At 44.2% G+C, this 25,895-nt stretch overlaps 1 protein-coding gene across 1 annotated transcript; it reads left to right on the top strand.

Moving 5' to 3' along the window:
* Window positions 1-3,477: 3,477 nt before the first annotated feature.
* Window positions 3,478-25,481, top strand: LOC108933023 (leucine-rich repeat-containing protein 75B-like). The gene is made up of 4 exons (XM_029253041.1): window positions 3,478-4,110; window positions 8,622-8,750; window positions 11,284-11,396; window positions 24,903-25,481. The coding sequence occupies exons 1-4, from the start codon at window positions 3,826-3,828 to the stop codon at window positions 25,465-25,467; spliced, it is 1,092 nt and encodes a 363-aa protein (XP_029108874.1). The 5' UTR covers window positions 3,478-3,825; the 3' UTR covers window positions 25,468-25,481.
* Window positions 25,482-25,895: the final 414 nt, after the last annotated feature.

Here is a 25,895-nt window from a genome sequence, read left to right as displayed (position 1 = left end):
ATTCAGTGGCTTTTAAGGCAACATACAGACAGTTGGTTGGCAGGAGTGTAGAAGTCCAACAGACACAGTTGGTAGTATAGGGGTTAGCACTGTTGCCTTTGGACCCACAGGTTCAATTCCCACCTATAGCTGTAGTACCCTTAAGTAAGGTACTCACCCTAAATTCCTCTACTAAAATTACCCAGCTGTATAAATGGGTAAATAATTATATATATATATATATATATATATATATTACAACTCCTATAATTCTCCTTTATGGACTCCCAGTATCAGCAGTTGTGGCATTTGAAGTAAAAAAGGTTCTTATATCTGCAGGTGGCCTGGCATACCTTGAAGTTTGAGTAACAATATCACGTAACACATTGCATTATGGCAGCAGGCAGATCATGTGAATCTTGAGGATGGTCATTCTCAGGTTCAAGTTGTTTTTATTGTCATTCCTCTGTACAGTTTGTGTACAGTGGAACAAAACGTCATTTCTCCGGAGGCCATGGTGCAACACAGAACATAGCACAAGACAGTAAATAAATACACAGGACAGGATGTGGATGCGGGCATGCTTGTGAGCTGTAGGCAGTTGTGGTGTAGTGTAGTGCTGGGTTCACTGTTTGTGCCAGGTGAGCGTTGGGAGGCAGCAGGGTGTTAAGTAATCTGACAGCCTCAAGGAAGAAACTGTTGCGGAGTCTGCTGGTGGTGGCACAGATGCTCCTGTACCTCCTGCCAGATGGCAACCGGGGGAAGAGTCCATGAGAGGGGTGAGAGGGTTGTCCACAATGCTGGTGGCTTTGCGGATGCAGCGGTTTTTGTATGAGGAGTCGGTGGTGGTAAGAGGAACGCCGATGATCTTTTCAGCTGTTCTTACAACTCGCTGTAGGGTTTTGTGGTCAGAGACTGTGCAGTTCCCGTACCACATGGTGAGACAGCTGGTCAGGACGCTCTCTATCGTCCCTCTGTAGAAGGTAGTGAGGATGGGGGGGGGGGGAGTTTGGCTCTCTTCAGCCTCCGTAAGAAGTGGAGATGCTGGTGGGCCTTCTTAGCTAGGCAGGTGGTGTTGAGAGTCCAGGAGAGGTTCTCCGTCACGTGCACACAAGGAGACTTGGAGCTTTTGACTCTCTCCACAGCTGTTCCATTGATGTGCAGTGGTGAGTGGTCTACTCGGGTCCTCCTGAAGTCAAAAATTATCTTTTTAGTCTTATCAACATTGAGAGATAGATTGTTATCTTTACACCATTTTGCGAGCTCTTCTCTGTACGCTGACTCATCATTGTTGCTGATGAGGCCCACAACTGTAGTGTCGTCAGCAAACTTGATGATATGATTTGAACTGTACTTTGCAGCACAGTCATGAGTCAGCAGGGTAAACAGCAGTGGACTGAGCACCACAATGGGGTGGTGCTGAAGGTGGAGTTGCCGATCCTGACGGACTGGGGTCTCCCAGTCAAAAAGTCCAGGATCCAGTTACAGAAGGAGGTAGTCAGACCCAGGAGGCTCAGCTTTGTAATCAATTTCTGAGGAATTATTGTGTTGAATGCTGAACTGAAGTCAATGAACAGCATCCTTACATAGTTGTCCTTTTTGTTCAGATGGGTCAGAGGAAGGTGGATGGTAGCAGATATGGCATCATCACCTATGGCATATTTTGTCTTATACCACGCATAAACCTATATACATTACAAGAGTAGCTAAGTATAGCTTCCCCCCCACACAGATAACGTAGTACGCACTTACTGAACACATAGGAGGTCAGGAAAGAAGTGAGTCCGAAATATTTGTTTTGAGACCCTACTTGAATGTTGAGAGAGATTCTGCAGTTCTCTGGAGCATAAGCAAACAGGTCTTGTAGGTATCATGGAGCAGATCTTCAGATGGCCTTATAAGCCATAACCAGAGTCAGGAACATGATGCTTATTTACAGTGAGTAAAGTCCAAAACAAAAGTACAGGCAGTTCCTGGGTTATGAGTGTCCGACTAATGTACAACCCGTAGTTACGAATCACCCCGTAAAGCCTATTATATTAAAAATTTGAGTTACATACGATAGTTTGTAATAACAAACCGGCGCTACTTTGCAATGCACATCAAAACATCTACAGCGGTCCGTCAGCTCATGGGTGCACAAGCCCGAGGTAGGACAAAGACTTCGTTCTTTTCAGTCGAACCACATTGCTGTTAACAGTGTCTCGTGTGTGTTACTGTATTTGGCTTTATTTTTTGTGTTTTTACCCTCCTAACCATGGCACCAAAGTATAAATGTGATGCAACTGATGATGATACATCAAAGAAAAGGAAAACGATCATGACTGAAACTAAAGTGGAAATAACAAAGCGATCGGAAAAAGGTGAAACACCAACGGACACTGGAAAAGTGTTAGGCTACAGTCGCTCAACAATCGGGACAATTTTAAAGGACAAAGTGAAAATAATGGAGCATGCAAACGTCTCTGTCCCGATGAAATCTGCAATTATCCGACTTACGCACAAATTTGACTTAAAGACAGACTGGGGAACAGAACTCGTTTGTAATCCTAGGACCGCCTGTAAACACAAACACAATAACAGGGAATGTAGGAACTGAAAACTTCTGGACATAAGGACTGTGAGCACTTTGCAGAGCAAACTCAAACAGAGAGAGCACACTGAATGAGTTTCCACAGAAAACATCTCAGACAGCATCCTTTAGCAGTCCTACTTCATGACTAATATAAATTTTAAGGTATTTACAATTATCCACCCCTTTATACAGCTGGGTAATTTTACTGGAGCAATTTAATGTTAGTACCTTGGTCAAGGGTACTAGAGCTAGAGGTGGGAATTGAACCTGTAATCTTTGGGTCTAAAGACAGCAGCTCCAACCACTACACTCTCAGCTCTTCATGTACTTGAACTTCCTGAAAACGTTCCTCTATGGACAGCTAATAAATGTTCTTTCTTTTGCATCTTTTGTCCAGGCGCAGCATATTTTTAGCATTCCCCCTCTTTCTCCCTGGCTCAGAGAGCAGTTGTTCTTTGCTGAATTCAAAGAATGTTCATTTTGCCCAATTCTCTAGATTGTTTTACTCATACTGGAGTACCGTGGTAGAACACTTTGGTGCGTTGCCTCTAGAATGAGTATGGAAGCCTGAACTTGGCAAAATTCCATGGACGCCTTTCTCTGATTTGCAGCAACCTTCCTTGGCAATTTTGAACGTGTGTGGAGTTTGTATGTCCTTCCCATATTTGTGCTGCTCCGATTTCCTTCCACAATCTGGAGACACGCGTTTCAGGTGAAGCTCAGTGTAAGTCTTAACATTTATTCATTTAGTTGACACGACTTTTCCCCAAAGTGAGCGCTTCCCGCCCCACCGCCCGTCCGCGTGGGAATCCCGTCATTAAACACACGCTTAGGAAGCCCGGCTTCTGATTGGACGGGGGGCGCGCGCGAGACTCGCCCGGTGCTCCGGAGCCCTCCCAGGCACAAACGCGGGACGCGGTCGTCAGTCTTGCGCGAGCGGCTGGCGCGAGCGCCCCCGCTTTCCGCCGACGACCGCGGGAACCGCGCGAGTTTTGCATTTACTGCACTAGTTTTACTGTCGTGGCAGCCGAAGCGCAAAGTTACTCGCTTCGCGGTTAAACTGAAGTAATTCACCTCGAAGTTCACCGCTTTGGGGCCGTTCGCCGGGAGCGGCAACAACTAAGCGTTCACGTGCGCTCACCTCACGTCACGTATATCACGTTCTGGTGTTTCGTACGCTTTTCGCTTTCATAACATCATCTCAATTATTGTTGTGCAGAGATAAGTTATCGGAGCGGTTGAATTTAAGGTGATGTTTGATCAGTAAGGCGATGGGTTCCAGGCTGAGCAGGCAGGAGAGTCTGAAGAAGGAGGAGGCGAAAGTGAAGAGGAAGCGCGAGCGGCGCGGCGGCAGTAGCGGCGGCTCCAGGGAGGCGGGGCCGAGTCTCCTCAGCGCCCTGATCCCGCCGCCGGGCTCCCGCAAGCTGCCGGGGATGCTGCGGAGGCAGAGCCCGAGTCCCTACGTGAGGAGGGTGGCCTGGATCCGGCAGATACAGAGGCTTCTCGGGGAACGGGACGTGGAGCAGGCGGCCGATGTGCTCAAAGTCCTGAGAAAGGTAAAGGAGAGGGGTCGCGCGACAAGTCCGCGTGTAACGTCGAAGAAATTAATCGCCCGGAAACTTGCTCGTAAATCACAAAAACAGCCGAGTACTAGACTAGAGCACGTGCGAAATTGACAGTTTTTGTTCATTTGCTTCGTAGTTGGATGTACCTGGACGGTCTTAATCCGTGTGCACGTGGTCCCCCCTTGTCCTTTTATTATAAGGACGTGATCATGGAGCAAGAGCGGATGAGTCAGTGTTCCCTGGGTCCGGTTACCACAGTAATGGTACAAGTGGTGCTGTGACATTATAGCCTGTTCGGGGTGGTGCGAAGGAAGCCGAAAGAAGTGTAGTATTAGTACTCGTAAGAGTCACACAAAATAGGGGCAGCTGGTAGTGTAGTAGAGCTACTGTCTTTGGACCCAAAGGTCGCAGGACTGATTCCTGCCTCTGGCTGTAGTACCCTTGAGCAAGGGACTTACCCTAAAGTGCTCCGGTAAAAATTACGCAGCTGTATAAATAGATAATTGTAACCTTATGTAAGTTGCTTTGGAGAAAAATGTCAGATAAATTAATAAATGTAAAATGTACTGGGGGAGGTTAAAGCTTTAATATTGGAGGGGCAAGTTTGTTCATACCTCCATGGATACACTGTGACAATAATGAGAGTTCCTTTTCAGAAAAGGGTCAGGTACCGTGTCGCACGAGCGGTGCTTAGAAATGGACACAAAGGTATATTCTTATTCATAAGTGCTGTCTTTTTTTTTAAATGCTATTCCCCAGCAAAGGACATCTTGTACGGTTATGACTTGCGTCAAGCGCTTCTGCAAATACCAGGTAACGGGCCATTCTTTCACGTGAAGCCCCTCCTTTATAATAATCGCGGCTAAAGAGATTTGACGTGCTTCGTCAGAATCCCCGCGTTAGTCGAATGCTACGTCCTCAACTGTCATGAATGCAAAGGATGTAAACATAAGTGAGACAGATTAGAAAGACTGATGTTCCCGGGGTGTACTGCCAGATACTTTGCTTCCAAGTGGCTGGCCATGGGCCTAAGAAGGGGGCAGACATAATCCGCTAACTTTCAAGCAAATCTCAGTAAATGGATTGACCAGAGCTCTGTTTTTAAAGCTCACTGACCTAGATTGGGGAGAATCTATACACTGAGGCCTTTGTGTATATGAATGTGGAAGTGAAGAGAAGCAATGCAAAATGTACCCATTAAACATGTCATTATCTATATTTATAAAGCCTCATCTAAATTTAAAAAAAAAAAAAAAAAAAAATTGCTTGAATTTGTATGCTGATCTGAAGATAAGATTAATTTTGTAAATCAAGAGAACTAAAGGAAAATGTAGGTCCTCTGTGCATCTGTTATTTAATTTTGGAGTTAATATGCTGTTGAACTGATGGGAGTGGAGCTGTCTGGGGACCCAGGTGATAAACACTGATGAATGCTCCCTGATATTGGCTCCCTAAAAGTGACGCTTTTAGAGTGTGAGCTCATACCTCCCTAGGTACAGTAATCGTGACAATGACAGTTCTTTTCCAGAAAAGATCAGGGTACCATGGCACACGAGCTGTGCTTCGAAATGGACACAAAGGTGTATTCTATAAAAATAAACAGCTCTTATGAATACTATTCCCCAGCATTATTTTGTTGTTTAAACAAATGATGGAAGTGTAGAGTTATCTGGTTTACCTCCTTATTAATCATGTACCTTCCAGTTAAAATATTCCCTGACACCATTGAGTTCCAAATCCCACCTGATTTAATGCTCAGTGTCTTGGTCAGTGACTGCAGCAACTGTAAACCATGGCTGGTCTGTACGCAGGTGTCACTGCCAGTGTGTCTTGAGGACTGGAGGAGCATTCGAGGTCAGGGAACACCGGCAGTCACACGAGCTGAAAGGCACATCCATCACGTCATGACACAAGATAAGGTCTCAGAACAGGGACAACGCTTTTTCAAATGTTTATGTTGTAGTTAAGATTCCGTAGACAGCATCAACTGTTTACGATCAATCCCCGAAGTGTTTTTGTCTTTAGGCATCCAGTTAGTAGTGAAATCAAAATTTAAAAAAAAAAAAAAAAAAAATGACATGAGCATCCTTGGGCAAGGAATTCCATTTTCCCAAAAGTTTCTTTTAAAGCCAAGTAGAGATGTAAAATTGAATTTCTTTTGATAACATTTCATAAGCATAGGGGATGTTTTACACAGGATAATTTTTCATTAACATCTGTGTTTAAACAAAAACAGGGAGCTAAGAAAAGTTTTATCTATCAGCTTAAGGTGTCTGATATAACTAACCTTTATCCTCAACAGAGCTTTGTCTCTGGCACACTCCAACTCGCTCTTCGTGTTTTAATGAGCATAGATCCGTGGGCTGACTCCGACCACCTACTCTTAAAAAGACAAGTCCACCATGCAGCTAGAGAATGAGCTCTTCTCACTGTCGTTTCACTTATTCAGTTCTGTAGCATGTAGTGAGTCCATCACTTTCTCCTGAAAGTCTGTGCTGCACAAAGTGCATTAGATTTCATTTTTTACTCTTTATGAATGTGAGATTTCTGTTTTTCATAGAATATGCTGTTTTCATGTCCAATTTGAGTAACACTTAAGATCTGAGGGAGCATGCGATACAAAATAGCTGTAGTACGAGCTGTTAAATGGCTTGGTGTTGGATAGCCTCATTTTATATTTCTGGTTTTGTGCCTCTCTAAAGAGGTGAGAATTGCATTGAATGTGAGGCATAAACTAACTGGGTTGCACACAATTAAGCAAAGCACAAGACTAAACTGTGCTCTAGGATCACTGTTGGTGTGTTCATATGCGTAGAAAATGCTTATGTTTCTTGGTTCTATGGTCCATTGGTTTTACATCATGCTGTACCAGTTTGTATAACAAGTACCATTTCTCCTGTGGTTTAATCTTCTGTTCTGCATTTTACTTGCACATGAAAACATAACTTTATAAGTTCAGCTTCCAAAGTATGTCAGTCTGGAGTTTTTCAGGCAGCGATGATCTGAGTCAGCATGGTGTTACTGTACTGGTAAACAGACAAAAACAGGACAGAAATGACCATTGCATGTATCCACTAGATTACATAACATAACAGTATTTCTCATAACTAAATTTCTGCTGTCTTGCACAGCTGGAATATAAAATTTGAATAAATAGTCCACCTATAATGTCACAATTTTCAATTGTAACACTGAAAATCAGATACATGTATGAAGTGTGTGTTTCCTTAGAGTAGCAGGAGCATCTCAGACAGCTGAGCTTTCAAGATAGTGTATTAGCTCTGCCAGTTGGTGGGCAGTGTGACGGAGCGATTGGATGCTTGTCGAGTGCTGACAGGCTGTTTCTGTCAGTGGAAATAAGATGATGCTTGGCTTAATTTCTTGTTTTCTCTAACCCCCTCAATGTTTTATTTGCATGAATATCCCCATGTGCATTGTTTCCATGCTCTCTGCATACCGCCCCTGCAGAATTTCGTGTGCTCAGTGGCGGGTTTTCTGTGTGCAGTCTTACTAAATGCATTTGGTACCTGTCAGCCCCCCATTGAAAAATGGTCTGAAGACAACCCCCCCCCCCCCCCCCCCCCCCCCCGGCGGGCTGGTGTGGGAGGGTGCAGCTTTTGAAGTGATTGGCAAGCCTCTCATCCCAGGAATGCTCCAACCGGCTGATGTTTTCCCTGCTGTCAAGCACCTGAGATCTTGGCTTCTTTCCCGCTTTTAATGTACCCTGTCCCACCACATCGTGCGTGTACTCAGATCACAGTGTAGGCAATCTGCTCTGAGGGGAAAAGGTGGTGGATATGGTCGAAGGAAAGGTCGGACCTCGCCAACGTTCATATTTATTCATGCAGAGTTGAGCTGCCATGCTGCAAGCTCTCTGCCTCTTGGTTGATTGCTCAGCACTGACTACTACATCCAACAAGGTAAAAACCAAGGTTTGGATCTCAGGTAAACCTCTGCACATGTGCCAGGGTTATTTTTCCCCATCCTTTTGAATAGTCTTGGTGTAATCATAGGTGTGGTTTTTAAGTACTTTACAAATATATATAATTTGTTTTATGTGAATATCAAGGTGAAAAGTGCTTATCTCAATTTGTGCTTGATTTGAATATTAAAATTCACACGTACTTGGCCGGACTGGCGTCCCATCCTGGGTTTGTCCCCAACCCCCCTCCAGCCTTACGCCCTGTGTTGCTGGGTGCGACAAGCTGTTCAGACAATGACATGACCTGACATGTACTTGGCTCTGTTTGGGGATTAAAGTCAAGAACTCCTCATTGTTTCATGTGCCTGTTTACTCAGGACAGCTTCCAATGCTTAACATTGGCTCAACAGTGACTGCTAAAATCAGATGAAGGTAATATTTTTTTTTGAAAGCTTAAGAACCCAACATTCAGCTGCAGAAATGAAGTCATCGTCAGCTGATCAAATACAAGTTGTAAGGTGGTTGTACAGCTACTATTTTAGATGTTCAGTCTGTGAATATGGCTTGATTTGTCTTTCAGGACATGGGTCTGGAGGGCAGCTCCCTCAGCGATATCCTGTACAAGAATGCAGCCTTCCTCAACTTAGTGGACCCTATCTCCCACGAGCTTCTGCTCAACTTGGCTCGTGATATGCAGTGTCCCAAGAAGGTGAAACCCCTTTGCGACACCATCAAAGATTCCAGTACCATCTCTGTTACCCACTTTTGTCCAATTATTACAGTGACTGTCCTTTACTTCGTGTCAGAGCTAATATATTCTGGCAACATTCCCCAGCCGTTTATCGTTAACAACTGCGGACATGAAAATAGTCACTGGAGACAGTGCAGAAAACCTGGCCGTGGTATTTTTGGGCTTGAGTCACTTGTTTGGGGAGGGGAGTGTGTTATAGACCTTAACAGGGATATAACATCTTTGGTATTAGACTTTTATGTTCAAATGCCTAGGTATGCCACCTGGCATCATGGGGGGACAGCTGTAATCTGCATCAGGGGTCTCATTTAAGGGTGACAAAACTAGATTTATTTTAGTCATTTGACACCATCGCCTTGATTTAATTTCAACCCTAGATATGGGTTCGACCACAGTGTTGACATCCATTCCATGTCCTGGTTTTATCTCTGGCAGTGTTTCAGCTCTGCACCTGTTCTCAGTGATGGATTGTTTATTTCTAACTGATAAATCAGCAGCTGTGAACTGGGTCAGCACGTTCCACCCAAACAGGATACAAGTTTCCATTCCACAAACATCATTGAACACAAAGTGGTTTCTCAAAAAAAGTTCTTCCTGGATAATTAGGAAAAATGGAAAAATGACATGTACATACTTGTAGTCAAGAAAGGATTTCAGATTTAGGACAAAACATGCTGCTTTTATCACATTGTTTTTAATTTATGGCCACCAGAGGAATGGTCTGTTTTATGCCATCCATAATATGGAAAGGAGGAAACCCTCAAGGAAGAACAGGTCTGAAATGTGAAAAATGACCCAACAGCAAAGGCTAATTGTTTGACTTTGCCAGCAGTTGTATTAAAGTGCCATGTTTTTCTCCCTCCCCCTTTCTTTCTGTGGCTGGCTGTTGTTTTGTTGCCTGAGCAATTAGATTACCTTCGCTCTGCTCAACGCAATCCGTTTAAGGACTTAGACAGGGAAAGAGGGGAGAGAAAGGCAGTTGCAGGAATAGCTGGAGGCAGATGCATTCAGCCTTCTGAGAGGACAGCCCCGTGATCACATTAAAGGCCTGCTTCAGCTTGCTTATAAGGGGTGCAAATGAGGAGGGGCTGGACCGCAACAAATCGTAGGCATTTTGATGGCCCTGGTAATTGGGAAGGAGGGCATGACTAACATTTAGATGCTCCACTGCTTGACCTCATTAGATCACCTTCGATCTGCCAGCATGTACAACATACTGGATTATGCTGCGGTTAGAGCAATAGCCCAAGCCCTGTTTTAACAATTTGATATGGCCAGTTATTAAAGATCACTGTACTGTTACTCAGACATGGAATACTTCCCTGTGCATACACAAGTAACTTGTCAGACAAAGCTTTTGATTCATGTATGACAGAGACATGGTTCCATAGGTGTAGAAGTGCTTCAGAGCAATTAATGTTAGACCACACCCTTTGAGTCTTCTGTAAAGGTCTGATTTCTTGCACCAGTGCAGTAATCTGCTGAATGGGTTCACAAAAATATTTCTTTAAAACTCTACATTGTAAGCCGCCATCTTGGTATGGTATAATCTCTTTATGCTTTTGTTGAATTTCTACAGCTGACAAGATCACAGCTATAATATTTCTTCATATATCTTGCAGTCTGGTGCTCTCCGAAACTGCAAAGATAGAATTATGAAATTTGATGCATTCAGATATTGCAACTGCTTGGGGGGGGTGGATGACACTACATGGGCAGGATTGAACCACCTGAAAGCAGGTTTCAGTCAAACAGGAAAAGGTGGTTTCTTTTACTTGGCATAATAAAGGCCAAGTGGGGAAACTGAGGGAGAAGGGGGGGGAACCCACTGGAAACTTGGCTTACATACAGGTCAGTTATTCCCTAACCTCCCTTTAGAAAACAGCTGTTATGAGGACTCTAAAGTCCTTGTTGATGACCCTCATTCTGTTAGAATGGGGTGAGCTGTCCATCAGACAGATTCCACCTCCTTCCCCAGGTGGAAACACCCACCCATTCGCACCTGTCTTGCACCACAGCTTCAGGCCCACTTGGGCTAAAATTGATCAGCTTTGAGCAGGTGGGAGATTGATGTCCTTCCAGCCTATCAGGTCAGACAGTTCCCCTTTCCTACAGTGCGCTGAACTACCTGCCCGCTCACAACATAGTGTTGTACCATATGAATATTCTGATTTTCCTAAAATAATGAGTGAACCATTCTGCTGTAAATAGAACTATTGGTAAAACATGACTTGAAAAATTGGAAAAAAATAAATGTACAGTAAATTTCCACAACTAATGTTCAGGCTCTGTGAAAAAGAACTGAGAAAAACATGAGAAAAAGAAATGTCCAAGGGGGCTTGTAAGGGGATTTTTGGATCTAAAATTAAGAGCATGTGTAACTTTTTTTTTTTTTACAGAATACAGGCTGAAATCAAGTGCTTCACACCTTTTCAGAATCTTTTTTTTTTTCAGGACACAAGGTTAGTAAGGTGGGACATGTTTGTTTCAGGACGCAGACCCCATGAAGTCCTCGGACAGAATCTGCCGGCAGCTGATTTACCACCTGACCCCACATTCAAAGTGGGTGAGACAAGGCACGCCCCAGAGAAAGTCCCAGGCTTGGTGAGTGCATAGAGTGGCCTATATACTAGTGGCCACAACCGTGGGGGGCCTTTTCTTAGCACTTACAGCTGCAGTTTCCCAAACAAGCCAGTCAGTGAATATCCTAGCAAACTGTGATTCAGAGAACTGTCTGAAGTCATTTAGGTCCAGTCAGGGATTCCAGATGCTGACCAGTGAAAACGGGTCTTCAGTCGATATCTTTTCATAGCTGTGGGCTATTCTGGAAAGCATATGGAAATGGCCAGTGTCAACTATGCTGAATTTCCTGAAGATGAGTAAACTGTAAAGGTAATCTTGATTACTGTTGTTCAGCTGTTGTTACCTGTTTGTCATACTTACAAGTGAAGATATTGTAAATAGCGCTTAAAATAGCAATGTTGCACATTGAAATGCCTCCACTTACTCACTAAAACAGAGTTTACTGCTTTTTAATAATTACATTTGCATTGTCTAGTCAACCATCCATTCATCCATCTGTTGCAAGCGCAGAGTATGAGGTGCAGGGTCCACCCCGGGTGGGATGTCACTCCACCACAAGGCAATCATATGTGTACTCATTCACTCACACAAATGCGTTGATGGTGACTCAGATCACTAATTCACCTGAGACATATGTCTCTGGACTGTGGACAGAAACCAGAGCACCAGGACAAAACTCATGTGAAGATGGGGAGAGCGATTAGACTCTGCGTAGACTAAGCAGGTTTTGAATCCACAACAAAGCCACAACCCAGGAGCTGTGAGACACCAGTCCCACTGTGCTACGCCTATAATTGCATTACTGAAGTCCAGAGTTTACACCCTGCATGGTGTGATGTTTTGGGCACAACTGCATTGTGAAATTTTTTTTTTTTTTTTTTTACTGGAGTCCAAAAATGTGTAAAGTGTGTGTGTGTATATATGTGTGTGTGTGTGTGTGTGTGTATATGTATATATATATATGTATATATGTGTGTGTATATATATATATATATATATATATATATATATATATATATATATATATATATATAGTTTTTGTAAAATGGCACCGATTGATTCTCTGCTTGCAGAATACTTACCTTTTGACACTGACTGCTCCACTCTGATCTACTCACTGTGGTTTTCTTTGCTTGTAACAGTAATCAAAAAGGAGAGGGCAAACTTCCACTGCACAGCCTGATACTGAAGAGTACTTGTCTGTACACATAATACAAACGTAATCCAGATGTTGCTTTGAGAACAGCGATTTTATTAGTGTAACATTTTAGAAATATGTTGAGACAGGAAGAGTGCCACAATAATATCAGGTGTGTTTGAGTTTAAAGTAAGGTGAAACATCTTAGGGGGCGCGGTGGTGCAGCAGGTTTGGCCGGGGCCTGCTCTGTAGTGGGTCTAGGGTTCAAGTCCTGCTTTGGACACCTTGTGGCGGACTGGCGTCCCATCTGAGGTGCATCCTCGCCCCCTTCAGCGTTGCACCCTGTCTTGCTGGGTTAGGCTCTGGTTCCCCATGACTCCACTAGGGACAAGTGGTTGTAGACATTGTGTGTGTGAAACATCTTAATGAATGTTCTCCTTTTATATAGCACCCTCTGCCCAAAGCCTCTAAGCAATTAACCTAGATTCTGTGTACCTTACAGTAAGTTAACTGCAAATGTTTGTCCTCACGAACATCTACAAGCTGGCCATGATGTTTATACGTATGTGTGTAGTCCTGGAAAGAAGTGGGACAGCTGCCTTTGGACCCAAAGGTTGCAGGTTTGAGCCTCAGCTCTGGCTGTAGTACCCTTGAGCAAGGTACTTACACTGAATTGCTCCAGTAAAATTACCCAGCTGTATAAATGGGTAAATAATTGTAACCTTAACATTGTAAGTTGCTTTGGAGAAAAGCATCAGCTAAATGAATAAATGTAAATGTAAAGAACAGTACAGCAGAGAAGCTTTCACTGAAACTCAACATGGCTCTGTTAAAGATAGGAACTGCTAATGAAAGTGACTTCACCTCCATCCATTTGTCTGACAGGCTTGCTGATAGGTTTTAATTCTACTCTTGTTTGCACACATTAACAGGAAGATCACATTTACAAAAGTTAAAATAGAGTTCCATGACACAACAAAACAAATAACCCTTGGTCACACAGCGCTATAGTATACAGGTCATGACAGTGAGTCAGAATGTAGTCGACTGCTGTAGCTTAACAGGTGACAACTAAAAGCAGGTACTAGCCAGGTTGGGGTATGAGAAACCCCTTTTGGTTTCTGTTAAAATCAGACCGCTTCTTTGAAACCAAACAATCCAAATTATGCACACTGGCATGCTATTACTGATCTTTCTTTGTTCCAAATGTTTACATACAATTTTCACAGTAAAATGTGTTATCGAAATCTTTGAACACAGTGTTCAAAACCGTCAGTTCCACATCATGCGCACCACTGGAGTAACAGAAGGAGACGGGGTGAATGTGTCCTCTAATGTTCAAGCAAGCCCATTTCCACCCGCAATATTAGTATATAACTCCATAGAGTACTATTGCTGATCTTATATGGTTCCCCCAGTGCCTGGCAAGTTATGGCCACAATGTGCACTAATGATATTGAACAGATGAAACTCATTTATTTAAGGCATCAGTACAAGACACCCTTGCCACTACATCAGTTGGTTATGCAGCCTACATTTCACACTGCTGGAACCAATACATTACAGTACCTTAGAATATTTGTCCCAAAAGACCTTTTTTTTATTATCAAGTAAGTTTGGATCCAAAAAGCTTAGTAATACCAGCGAAGTTTACAAATAGCTTGTTTAAAAGGAAAAAAACTGAGTTTCTTAACACATTTGCGACATTTTTTTTTTGTCTCCTTTATTACTGATTTCTGAAGTCTCTAAACATGTTTTACAACACTGGCATACAGGTTTACAATTCATTGTTTGTATTACTGTATACCATTCATTTTTCTTCTCTGCCACCTGATATTTCTAAACTGGGGGGCTATTAATAAGCCCACACCCGCCCGCCGCCTCTCATCCTGGGCAACGCCAGAATAGTGGAGAGTCCACCCTTGGTCGAGAAGAGTGCTTCCAGAACCCAAACTGTGAGTGGAAGTGAGCCTGACTATATCTAGACGGTATCTCTCAACTTCCCGCGCCAGCTCAGGCTCCTTCCCCGCCAGCGAGGTGACATTCCAAGTCCCAAAAACCAGAGTTGGCGCCCGAGGTTTGGGTCGGCCGGGCACTCGGCCCCGACCACCGCCCAAATCACAATGCACTGGCCCCTTACGGTCTCTCGGGCAGGTGGTGAGCCCACCGAAGAGCGGCTCCACGTCATGGCTTCGGGCTGAGCCCGGCCAGGCCCCATGGGCATCGACCTGGCCACCAGGTGCTCGCATGCGAGCCCCCCCCCCCCGAGGCCTGGCTCCAGGGTGGGGCCCCGGTGACCCCATACTGGGCGGGGTAAACGAAAGCCTTGATTTTTTTCTTCATAAGGGGTTCTTGAACCGCGCTTTGTCTCGTCTGTCATCCAGGACCTGTTTGCCATGGGAGACCCTACCAGGGGCATGTAGCCCCAGACAACATAGCTCCTGGACTCATTCAGGCACTCAAACCCCTCCACCATGGTAAGGTGGTGGTTCACGGAGGGGCCACCTGATATTTACAATACAAAAAATTACAAAAACAGTTATAGTGCAGGTAGCATAAGAGATCATTGCATATTGCTTACGTCTAGCTTCTGACTGACCACAATGATCAAAAAAGGGCCTTAATCTGCTGCCCAGCCTCCTCCGAAGCTCAACACCTGGTTTATTGCATGATTCACCAAAAACGGTTGTAATTTTCATCTGTCCTTTCAATCATCAGTGAGTCCTTTTGTGTTTTTCTTTTATACAAACTAAAGCTCCTGAATTAGATAGACAATTATTCAGTTTGCTCTTGGCACTGAGAAAGTGTGGAATTAACTGGCCAGTTGAGTATGGCAGTTGAATTTACCTCATGGATGCATGGTTTTCTTTATGAAAATTCCACTCAAAGTAGAGTTGTGTGTGCCGTTTAAAAAAAGAAAATGTTTATAGAAACTGCAGTATACATGCATGCAAGAATAATGTTGTTCTGCAGATATTTGACACTTGTGTCTGTAGTGCCAACCACATGTAAACAGTAAAAAGTTAACTTGCATAGCAAACACTGACATCTGAAGGAAGTTGGAAGGTTTGCGTTTTCAACAGAATTCCTATGGAATTTAGTGTGTGCAGCCCCTGTGGCCCGATCAGTCTGATAGGCCCAGAAGTTGACGGACCCCCCCCCATTAGTAAGGCTCTCTTACTGCCAATTCATGGTGATAAGCTGCCAAATGTAGCCAGAGTGGCAGTCAGACAGATGACTACTGAACCGCTAACTGTTACCAGTTCATCCATCAGCACTTGGTCTTTTCTGGTTCTTTACCTCTATTTCTTTCTCATTGCTGACTTTCTACATGGAAAACCTTCTGCTTCACGGTTAACTCACCGCCCCCAGTAGAAAAAAAACTTTTCCCTCTTCCAGCTGTCATTTGTAATAGGATACTGACAAGAAGCTCATCCCAAACATGGCTTCCTCTTGAGTGAGCCACCTGACCAGTGACATGTCCCATCAGCCCTGCTAACTGGGCTACAGAACTCCACTGGTGAGCTCTAAAAGCTCTCTAGGTCTATATGTGGGTGGGTGTGTTTGGAAACATTTCCAGCCCTGTTTATACACAGCTGTGTGTGTCTGTGCGTTTGTGTGCTTGGTTCTGACCGTGTGTCAGCTATATTATGCGTGAGAAGTGCATCACCAGCAAATACTTGATTATTCCAACTTTGCCAGATAGCTTCGCCATGGAAGAAACTAGAGGTTCCCCTGTGCAGTACAGTAATTTAGTTATTGTTCTTTCTTGCAGGGAAAGCATTCATTTAGGGCTTTTCTTGTTCTGCAGCCCCACTTGCTTTTTAATAACCTAAAGATACTGATGGGCGATGCACGATGTGTCAGCAATACCATGGAAATAAAATGTAGCAGCCTGTCTTATTAAGTTTCACTTATTTTGGCAATTATTATTTTATAGTGTGAGTGAGGCCATGCTTGGTTGGAGGTGCTTGTAAAGAGCACCAGATGTGTTTTTAGTACACAAGTGAGAGGTCCACAGAAAAAAAGGACGGAGAAGGCACCAGGTGTGTTTTCGGTGGAGACCCATAAAAGTTTTACGAACCGAAGACGTCAGGAAAATGCACTTAGGTGGGGAGTGTCACCAGTGTTCATCTTTTGTGTGTTACAGTAGAGCCATTGGTGACTTTGTGGTTCTCTCAACTGCTACATGTAAGTCACACTCCACAGTCCAGGCCTGCCTTTGCCAGGCTTTTGGCATTTGACCTAAATGAGTGTGTCATGTAAGGGGGGCAGTAAAAGAGAGGACAAAAAAATACCCTACATTTGTCTGGGCACTCTGCCACGTTAGAGAGAGTCTGCACTTGCAAGTGTCCTCCAGGAGCTGGTGGGGGGGGGCTAAGGGACCAGTTGTTGTGACTCAAGTGTCTTGACAGATCAGCACGTGAGCAGCGTCATGTTCAATCCAAAACGGAATCTCACGGTCAGTCAACACACAAGCTCTTCTTGATCTCAGATATGGGAAAATGTACTAATGCTTAGCAAAGGAGACAGTTTCAGAATTTGCATACAGGTCTCAGGCTCAAGATTTTCAGAGTTGGATCCTTTGTTCTTACTTCTCCGGTATCAGTCGCTCCTGCAGGGACAGTAAAAAGCAAGCGGTTCAGGATGTCAGGCAGATGCTCACAGCTGAGCAGAGCAATGAAGAAGTGGTGAGCCTGACCACACACAGCACATGGAACCTGGTCTGTTTACATATGATCTGAGGAAACGCTCCAGGTGATCAAAGCTGCAGATGCATCAGCCCCATCGTACCTGCACAGCCCTGACTGTCCTAGACATTTTTACTCCCATTCAGCCACATCAGACATCATCTTCTGTAGCTACCCTTAAATCATCGTTGTTCTGTCACTTTCGGTTACAGATTTATCTCTTAAGTTCATGTAAGGGGTAAATGTTCATGCACTATAACTTTAAGATCATCCCCAGATAAACCTTTACACAGCTACTCCTCATAATGTAATGTAAATGTTTTATGTATACAGTACTGTGCATAAGTCTTAGGCACTTAGATGTTCCACAAGAATATTTGTTTTAGAGGGTTGTCTTCTGCATTAATGTCAATGGGAAAGAGCATATTTTAGATTTCCAAGCATTCCTTTTGCAAAAAGTTGTAGTACTACAGTAAGGGTTTTGTATGTCGATAAAGTACACATGCGCTATCTGAGACTGCTTGTCCCGAGCGGGGTCGAGATGAACCGGATCCTAACCCAGCAACACAGGGCATAAGGCTGGAGGGGGAGTGGACACACCCAGGACAGGACGCCACTCCATCGCAAGGCACCCCAAGTGGGACTCGAACCCCAGACCCACCAGAGAGCAGGACCTGACCAAGCCCACCGCACCAAGCAGTTGTTGACAATGGATAGTTACGAACCTTTGTAGGAAGTTCATTAATTAAGAGCATTATTTTTGGAAACGTTCTCACTTTACAGCTTTACCCCCCCAAGTGCCTAAAAGTTTTGTACAGTACTATAGATCTCAAAAAAAAAAAAATTGTAGGAAGGTGAAAAGGAATCATCGATATTCTGGTAGTTTTATGTAGCTACTTGCGTAATGAACATTGGTTCATCACACAAACTAAGAAAACTAACTGCACTCAAGAATCACACGTCTGCATCCAGGTGTCTCTTTCTGCTAATATAATGTTTTTGTATTTTTGTATTGCACATTGTATTTTCTATGAGATGTACGTCGCTTTGGAGAAAAGCATCTGCTAAATGGATACGTGTAAATGTAAATTGTAAACAAGGTCAGAATGAGCAAGAGAAAAACTAATCTAGAAGTCCTAGATTGCCAAGTAGCATTGATACAGGGCGTAAGGTTCTCCGTTTTGAAAAGGTGCTGTTGGCCATTCTCAGTGACTTCAGTTTTGTTCCGTCTCTAACGTTTAATGTTGACGAGCATATTTATGCGCATCACAGTGCAATAACATCTCCGACACGCCAGGCTCTGAGAGTGATAAACTGCCTACTGTAGTTCCCTTTAACAGAGACACACAGATGAGGACTTCCTTTATCAAATCAGTAGTTATGAAAAAATTATTACTGAGCTGAGCTGCAGACTGAAATGAGGACAGGACTATGGTAATTGGGATAAATAAGAGCACATGGGCTTTTGCAGAATGGTAAAAATGGTATGTTAACTCATCATGCAAGTAATATGTAATAAGTGTTAATGCCGTGATGGTTGTTTTTTTTTTTCTTTTTGTTGTTAAATCCACTGATTCCCTCTGAATTCATTGTGCTGCTGTCATGTTCTTCTGTGGGCTTTCAGACTTCCTCTGTTGCTAAGCTACCTTTATGTTACCTTGTGGTAGTTTATTAAACTGACCCCTGCTGAGGATTAGGCCATTAGTAGCCTGCTTACACCCGTGTAGTAAATTCAGTCAGTCTGTTTTCACTTTGCATCTCAGCCACCTGAGATTCCTCCCTGAGAGGTCCGTGTCCAAAAGTCTCATTGCTCGCCTTGCAAGATGTGACAGAAAACTGTATAGAGGGGATTTTTTTATGCATGAGGTCAAGGTTCAAAGTGTTAGACTGGTCTGAAAAGATCTTTCTGTAGCTGACGCTTTCCCTTACACGTGATCCACTTGTTTTTCCTTGCGATCTCACTCGGGTCCTTATGCAGACATGTCAGTGTTCGCTAGGACACAGAAATTCAGAAAACTAATCCAACCTGCAAGTGTTTTTTTTTTTTTTTTTAATTGCAGACCATTGTGTCCCTCTTCTCTCTGCATGGTTTAATGGTTTAGCCCCATAATGGTAATCCTCTTTTAAAGGGTTGTTCGTTAAGAGTATTAAGGTGTGTGTCTATGTAAAAAGATCAGCACCCTTTGTCAGTAGCCTTCAGTCACTGTAACTGAATTATCCATGCCCTGCATTTTGTTCCACTTAACTGTTGGACCAAGTAAAACAGTGTAGAGGAACTTTGCAACCGTTCGGAACCATTGTAGTAACCTGTTAGTAGTTCCTTTAGAGGACTTGTAGAGGAGAAATATGAGGCAAGCGTCTGTTAGATATGTAGCCTTGGGCAGCTGGTCACATAGTGGTTAGAGCTGCTGCCTTTGAAAGATTAAAGGTCAGTGTCAAAAATCAGGAGGTTCGAATCCCACCTCCACCTATAGTATCTTTGAGCAAGGTACTTACCCTAAATTGCTCCAGTAAAATAACCCAACTGTATAAATGGGTACATAATTGTAAGTAGCTTAATGTTGTAAGTTGCTTTGGAGAAAAGCATCAGCTAAAAAAAAAAAATGAAAATGTAAGGTGGAAATGATTGTTTCCTAGAGCAACAAGGTGTATAAAGGTAAAAACATAATTCCGAAGGCAGTGCCGCGAGGCTACAGCAGTGTACATACAACACAGTAGTAATGAAAACACTGGATTAGTAAATTGCACGTTGAGACATGTCATAGTGTGCTGATTTAGAAGGGAAAAAAAAGTGTAAGATTCAAATAAAGAAAAAAGTAGGGCTAAGAGCTCAGTATCACTCGGACAGTAAGGTCGGTACGAAACCGACAACAGGACTTGTTATAGCGCCTTACAGCCATCGGGTATCGACGTAAGTAACGTAAGGGGGTGGATCTCCTGCGAAAATGTTTGGGTGTTTAATACACCATCTGTGCAAACGCTAACAGTTGAAAATGACAAATCAGATGCATTTCTAAGATAATTTAACAGTTGGAAATGTTTTAATCTTTTTTTTCTAGCACGCATAGATAGGACAAAGCTGAGTCAGTCTCCTAAACCAATGATAAATGACACTTGTGCTGATCTCTGTTACTTAGCCTTCAATATGTTACCAGTATTCAACACCATTTTGAAAAACAAAGTATTTATGTTGTTGTACTTATCATAGTGACCGAGAAGGTTTAAATGAAATCTGGTTGTTCCCTGGTGCCTCATCAAGACATTAAGATTAAATATGAAGCCAAGGTGAACTAAGCCTTAGTTTTTCCTACTTTAATGTCATTGTTTTCTCAGTCCCCCCTCCCCCCGCAACCTCTTGGGTTCTCATTACTGTAACAGGATCTTGTTAAAAATCCGCAAAAGTCAAAATAAAATGATTACTTGTTTAGAAAGACGTTAAAGAGCTTAAGATGATATTCACAAGCTTTTTCATCTGGTTTAGTTTGAAGTTCATGAAGCTCACCCAGCAGGTACCATAGTGGTGGTTTAGCACTTTGAAAATTACCTCATTTAGAGCCTTCATTCAAAGTACCTTACTTTGTTCTCCAAAACAATGTGAGGTAACAAGAAAAAGAAAGTGGTGAACTAATGCACAACAGGCAGATGAGTTCATGGTCCAGACCCCATGACGCTAACTGCATGGGGACCTCGTGTGTATTCGCCACTCTGTGCACATTCTGCATCTGGTTAAAACACTGGAATGTCTGGAGTGCTGTGCTGTGCTGTGCTGTGCTGTGCTCAGATGGCCATGGCATCAACGATGGCCCAAACATCGTGAACCCAGAATGGCTCTGCCCTTTTCTAGTCCTCAGGTTCTGATTTGTTGCTGATTTTTTGGCACAACTTCCCAACAGAAATAGACACAGCTGACATAGCGTGATGGAAACACTGTTGTTGGCCCATGGGCAGCTGCTTCAAATGTCTTTGCCCTCTGGAGATTTATCATGTTTGGATAGAAGAGATATGCATGGCATTTCAGTGAGGGGGTAAAGTCACCTGCCCAACGTTGACAAATAACAAATGATGGAAGGTATGGCTTTTGTGCCCTTCAGAGTGTTTACTGTGTGTACCAGTGTGTTCCATGTTCATGTTCCATGCCAGTGTTAACCATCTTCTCCACAAGGTCCCCCCCCCCCGTCCTTCAATTAACATGCATGTCAGGGGTCACCTGCCAAATCAGGCCAAGTTCCAATCTCCCCTCTTCTTGGGTATGTCACACACAAGCCCCTTCTTTCAGACAGGTTTTGTCCTGGGGTCAGACAGGGCATCAATGATCTATGTAAAAATCAGACTGTGTGTGAGTATATGGAGAAAATTCAGCATATGTGCATGGTCAAAGGAGACTAGGGGGCAGGCCTAAGGTTGCCCTGATGCTCACTTTCTGCCAGCTCTTTTAATGCGTACATTGATGGCTGTCGTCCTGTGGTGAATTAATATAGGTGCTGTGAGACCTCAGTGTCTTTAAAGCATTTAAATCTCACTGCACCTGCTATTGGACACACTATGTCTTAGTGTCTACATGTGGCTACCCTGCAGTGGACTTTGACATCCCGCCCAAGGTGTACCCCTGGAATCTGTACCCAGTCATTCCGGGATAGACTCCGGACCACTGGACCCTGGCCAGGGCAAGTGGTTAATGTGAGCGAGCGAGTGCTATTGGACAAGGAGTAATCATTAGTAAATAATTGGTAATCATAAAAGAAAATGTAAAGAAAGGAATAGAATAGAAAAGCAGACAATGGTTGAAGGGAGGGACACCGTTCTCCACAAATGTTATGTTATTTCCTTCAGATGTATTTTCAGACAAAGGTGTTATTAAAAAATCCAAGCTGTGATTCATTTTTTGTGTCACTGTAATACGGTTGATGGTTTCAGGTGAAAGTTGGCCTTGGCCCTGTGCCACAGCTCAGATGAAGTGTCCAGCAGACCGCAGGGAAGGCTCCACTAAGAGTTCAAGGTCTCGGTTCCATGTTTTTAAAAACCAGCTTTCATTCAACTGTGTGACACACTTATTCTACATTTTCATTTATTTATTTAGCGGACGCTTTTCTCCAAAGCCACTTCCAATGAACTCTATGTAGTGTTATCAGCCCACACACCTTATTCACCATGGTGACTTACACTGCTAGATACACTACTTACAATGCGCCACTCTTCCATACATCAGTGGAACACACACTCTGTCGCTTACACACTATTAGGGAACCTAAAAAGCATATCTTTGGAGTGTGGGAGGAAACCCACACAGACATGGGGAGAACATATAAAGTTCACACAGACTGAGTGGGGATCGAAGCCATGTCCTCTTGCACCACCCAGGCGCTGTGAGACAGCAGCGCTACTCCCTGTGCTGCCAGAATCTGAAATATTTCTGACTATTACATACAGCGTGCCATAACTCTCTGAATATGTAGCTAATGATGCTGAGATGAATTTTGCCGTGTCAGCATTGCTGACAGCAACCAGACGAGCGCAAGGGAGGAAGCTGAGAATGAAACTTCATCACAGGCGCTGGGTTGATCATCTTTCTCCACAGTGTAAATGTCTTCAATCGAGGAAAGCAGTTCTCAAGGTGCATTTGCACAGCCATCGTTGCACAAAGTGCCGAGAGACTCGGGGAAGCAAGGCGTGCTATCGGAAATTAGACGATGTCTTCCTTTGACTCACCTCAGAGGCTGTAACAAGGGGCAGTGGTGTCGTATAAGAGTGGAGATTTTATCGACCGCATATGAACCACCAGATCGTTCCCAGGGGCTGTCAGTGGGTCACCGGTAAACTGCGTGGGACTGAACACGGAGTGTAGGAGAGCCCATGGGAAAGAGCACCATGTCACATGCTTCCACAAAGGAGTGCTCTTCCCTTTATATTGCTTTCCATAGAGCGAGCCATTGCTTCATGGGTAACGTTTCCCTCTTGACCTTCGATAGCAAATGCCACTTGCAACCCCAACTTTGGAAGCTGCTGGAAAAGAGCAGGCAGGTTGTCAGACTGTGGAAGGCTGATGGTGTGTCTGAGCCTCTCTGAGTGCGCCGTGGCGACTCTACTCATCTCCCGACCATCCTGTACACAGTAAATCGCAGCGCTCGCCGCCTGGCCGGGGCTTTTCAGAGAAGACTTGCAGTGGCAGAGCAGCTGGAGAGTGTGTTTCCCATGACCTGCTGCAGAATTGCCTCCTTAGCTGGTTACTGTATGTACTGAAGGTGGGGGGGGGATGATGGATGAATTTACAGAAAATTGGAAAGCACATGGCTTTAATGTGGTGGTCTTGTTCAACAGCAGCACTTATGGAGAGCGCTGCCTTTGTGCTGACTACGCTTTTACATTTAGTAGGAGGTGCTGCTCAAATGATCGTTCGCTCGGTCTCCATGGCTACCGCTAAAAGAATGGAGGAGAAGACCCCTTGTTCAGTGCTGGATAGGGGCCAGCTGCCGCGCTGCACGACACGGGCTGGCACGCCTTCAGAGACACCTCTTCAAGCAGGCAGTGCAGGACATGTCCAGAGTGGCCAATTCCCCTGCCCTAATTGTATAATCAAAATAACACCAGCAAAGCAGCAGCCGTTTTATTTGGCGCATGTTTGAAAAGTACCAGCGTGCAGAGCCAGCAAAGGGAAAATTAGCACGTAGGACAAGTTCGAATTAAACAGGTCTAGCATCGGCAATGGATTGGCACAGGAGGGGCACATCAAGTGACTTTTGCACATGAATTGCACTTCTACAAAACAAAAAGGGCTGCTTTGTTTTGTGTGCATGCTTTAAAGACACAAATTTGGAGATGTCAAAGTTTTTGAAAATCTGACCTGGGAGGGGAGAAGGCTCTGCATGTAGTTCAGTGTATAAATCAATAGCCACATAAATCTCAGCTGCCCAGTAAGCCAAAGAGCCGGCCGTGAAAACGTGTGGTTGTTGGGCAAATCTAATGCCTGTGATCTCAGAAATGTGACTTGGGACTCAACCACACCTCATCACTTCAATCCACAAGGTGCTCATCCCGTATAAATATTTTCTAGTCAACTTCTGTCATTATCACCAGCCTGCCATGTTTAGGGAAACGTGGCTTTTTGCTGACAATGCCACACTGATCCGTCCATACCCAGTGGGCTTTTAACTGCCCCACGGTACAATGGAAGTGCCCCAGCTCAGGATCTGAGCTCCATCCTCCAGCCTGCTGCTCAAGTGCTGTGGAGGCGAGCTGCCAGATGAGGTTTACTCTGAGCCTGATGGGGTCTTTCTGGTGATTTCTCTCAGTTTTATGTGCAGGTCCCACTTGTGTGCTCATGTTCTTAGTGAAACTGATGACTGTGTGTTCAGGTAGAACACCAGTGCACAGTGTTGCAGATGAAGCAGATTTTTCCATGTTACTGTAAGTGTTGTCAGGCAGATGTGTTGTTCAGGAAAGAGGGCAGTAATGGCAGAGAAGCTCTTTAGAAGATCAAACAGGGAAGATTTTATCAAGGAAAAGATTTAAGCAAAGTCAAAAAAGAGCCAGAAGTGTCATGAAATATTAAAGGCAATGTTGGAGGACGGGTCATGTTTGCCTACAGCCAATGAGGAAGTTCATGTTTGGGTTTCAGTAGAGATAAAAGCAACAAGCTAATGCAGCAAACAAGCGGAATAAACCTGAATCTTGTGTTTATTTTTGCCTCCTTTTTCCACACAGCCTCAAAGTTATTCTACAGAAGAAAGTGTCCAATGACTCAGTGGACCTGTCTGGCATCCCACTGTCCACCAGGGATATTCATCGGGTGGCATACCATCTACAGAACAACGGAAACCTTGTGGTCTCTGTGGATTTGAGCTTCACCACACTGCGGGATGAGAGTCTGTGCCTCTTACTGCCTTTCTTGGGCTCGCTTCCCAAGCTAACCATGTTGGCACTCAATGGCAACCGGCTCACTGTGGCTGCAGTGAAAGAGTTGACGGAAGCTGCCAAGGACCCCAAATGCTTCCCCAGTCTTGCCTGGGTAGATGTGGGCAACAACGTGGACATCTTCACCATGCCCCAGCCTCTGCTGGTGGCGTTGCGGCGACGCTGCGGACTGAAGAACAGTTTGCCCACTATCTATGAGTACAGTGAGACCCAGTCTTGCAACATGGAAACTTGTGATGAGGAGGACGAAGAGGAGCTTGGGGAAGGGAATCTAAAAGATGACACTGAACAGGGGGCCTGGAAGATGGGGGAGAAGATAACCCAAAATGCCACTCTGCATTGCTGCAAGAGGTGAAGTTAGGCCTCGAACCCTAGAACCAGGGTTTTAGTGTTGAGACCTCCAGCCCTACCAGCCTCGCTTCCAAGCAAAATGTCCCACCCTGTACAGGCCTTGCTGAGCTCATGGTCATGCTACCATTGCACAGCAGGTTAGCAAACCCTGGAGCAACATAAGAAGGGTTCGCTCGCAAAATTCACACGTGGTTCTCTAGTCATAACCTACAGTGTGAGTCAAAGGATGGCTAAAGATTCATTGCGTGAAATTATGTGGTGGTTTGAAGGTTGTGGATTTGCAGATACACTTTTCTTTGACTTTTGATCCAGAACGGCTCAGGTGCTGCTGATCGACGAAGAGAACAGCGTTGATGCTGCCAAATGTGGTCAACCGTGTGGCCAAATGCCTCGTCATCTAATTAGGGACGCGCATGAATGGATGAACGAGAT

Source organism: Scleropages formosus, chromosome 6 (assembly GCF_900964775.1).
Source record: "Scleropages formosus chromosome 6, fSclFor1.1, whole genome shotgun sequence".
NCBI lineage: Eukaryota > Metazoa > Chordata > Actinopteri > Osteoglossiformes > Osteoglossidae > Scleropages > Scleropages formosus.
This window is presented reverse-complemented; position numbering and strand designations above follow the sequence as displayed.

Excerpts from the sequence above, each read along its gene's own strand:
- LOC108933023 (XM_029253041.1), top strand. The coding sequence starts at position 3,826 with ATGGGTTCCAGGCTGAGCAGGCAGGAGAGTCTGAAGAAGGAGGAGGCG. Across the intron at positions 4,111-8,621 it reads TGCTCAAAGTCCTGAGAAAG|GACATGGGTCTGGAGGGCAG; the intron begins GTAAAGGAGAGG and ends TTTGTCTTTCAG. Across the intron at positions 11,397-24,902 it reads CAGAGAAAGTCCCAGGCTTG|CCTCAAAGTTATTCTACAGA; the intron begins GTGAGTGCATAG and ends TTTTCCACACAG.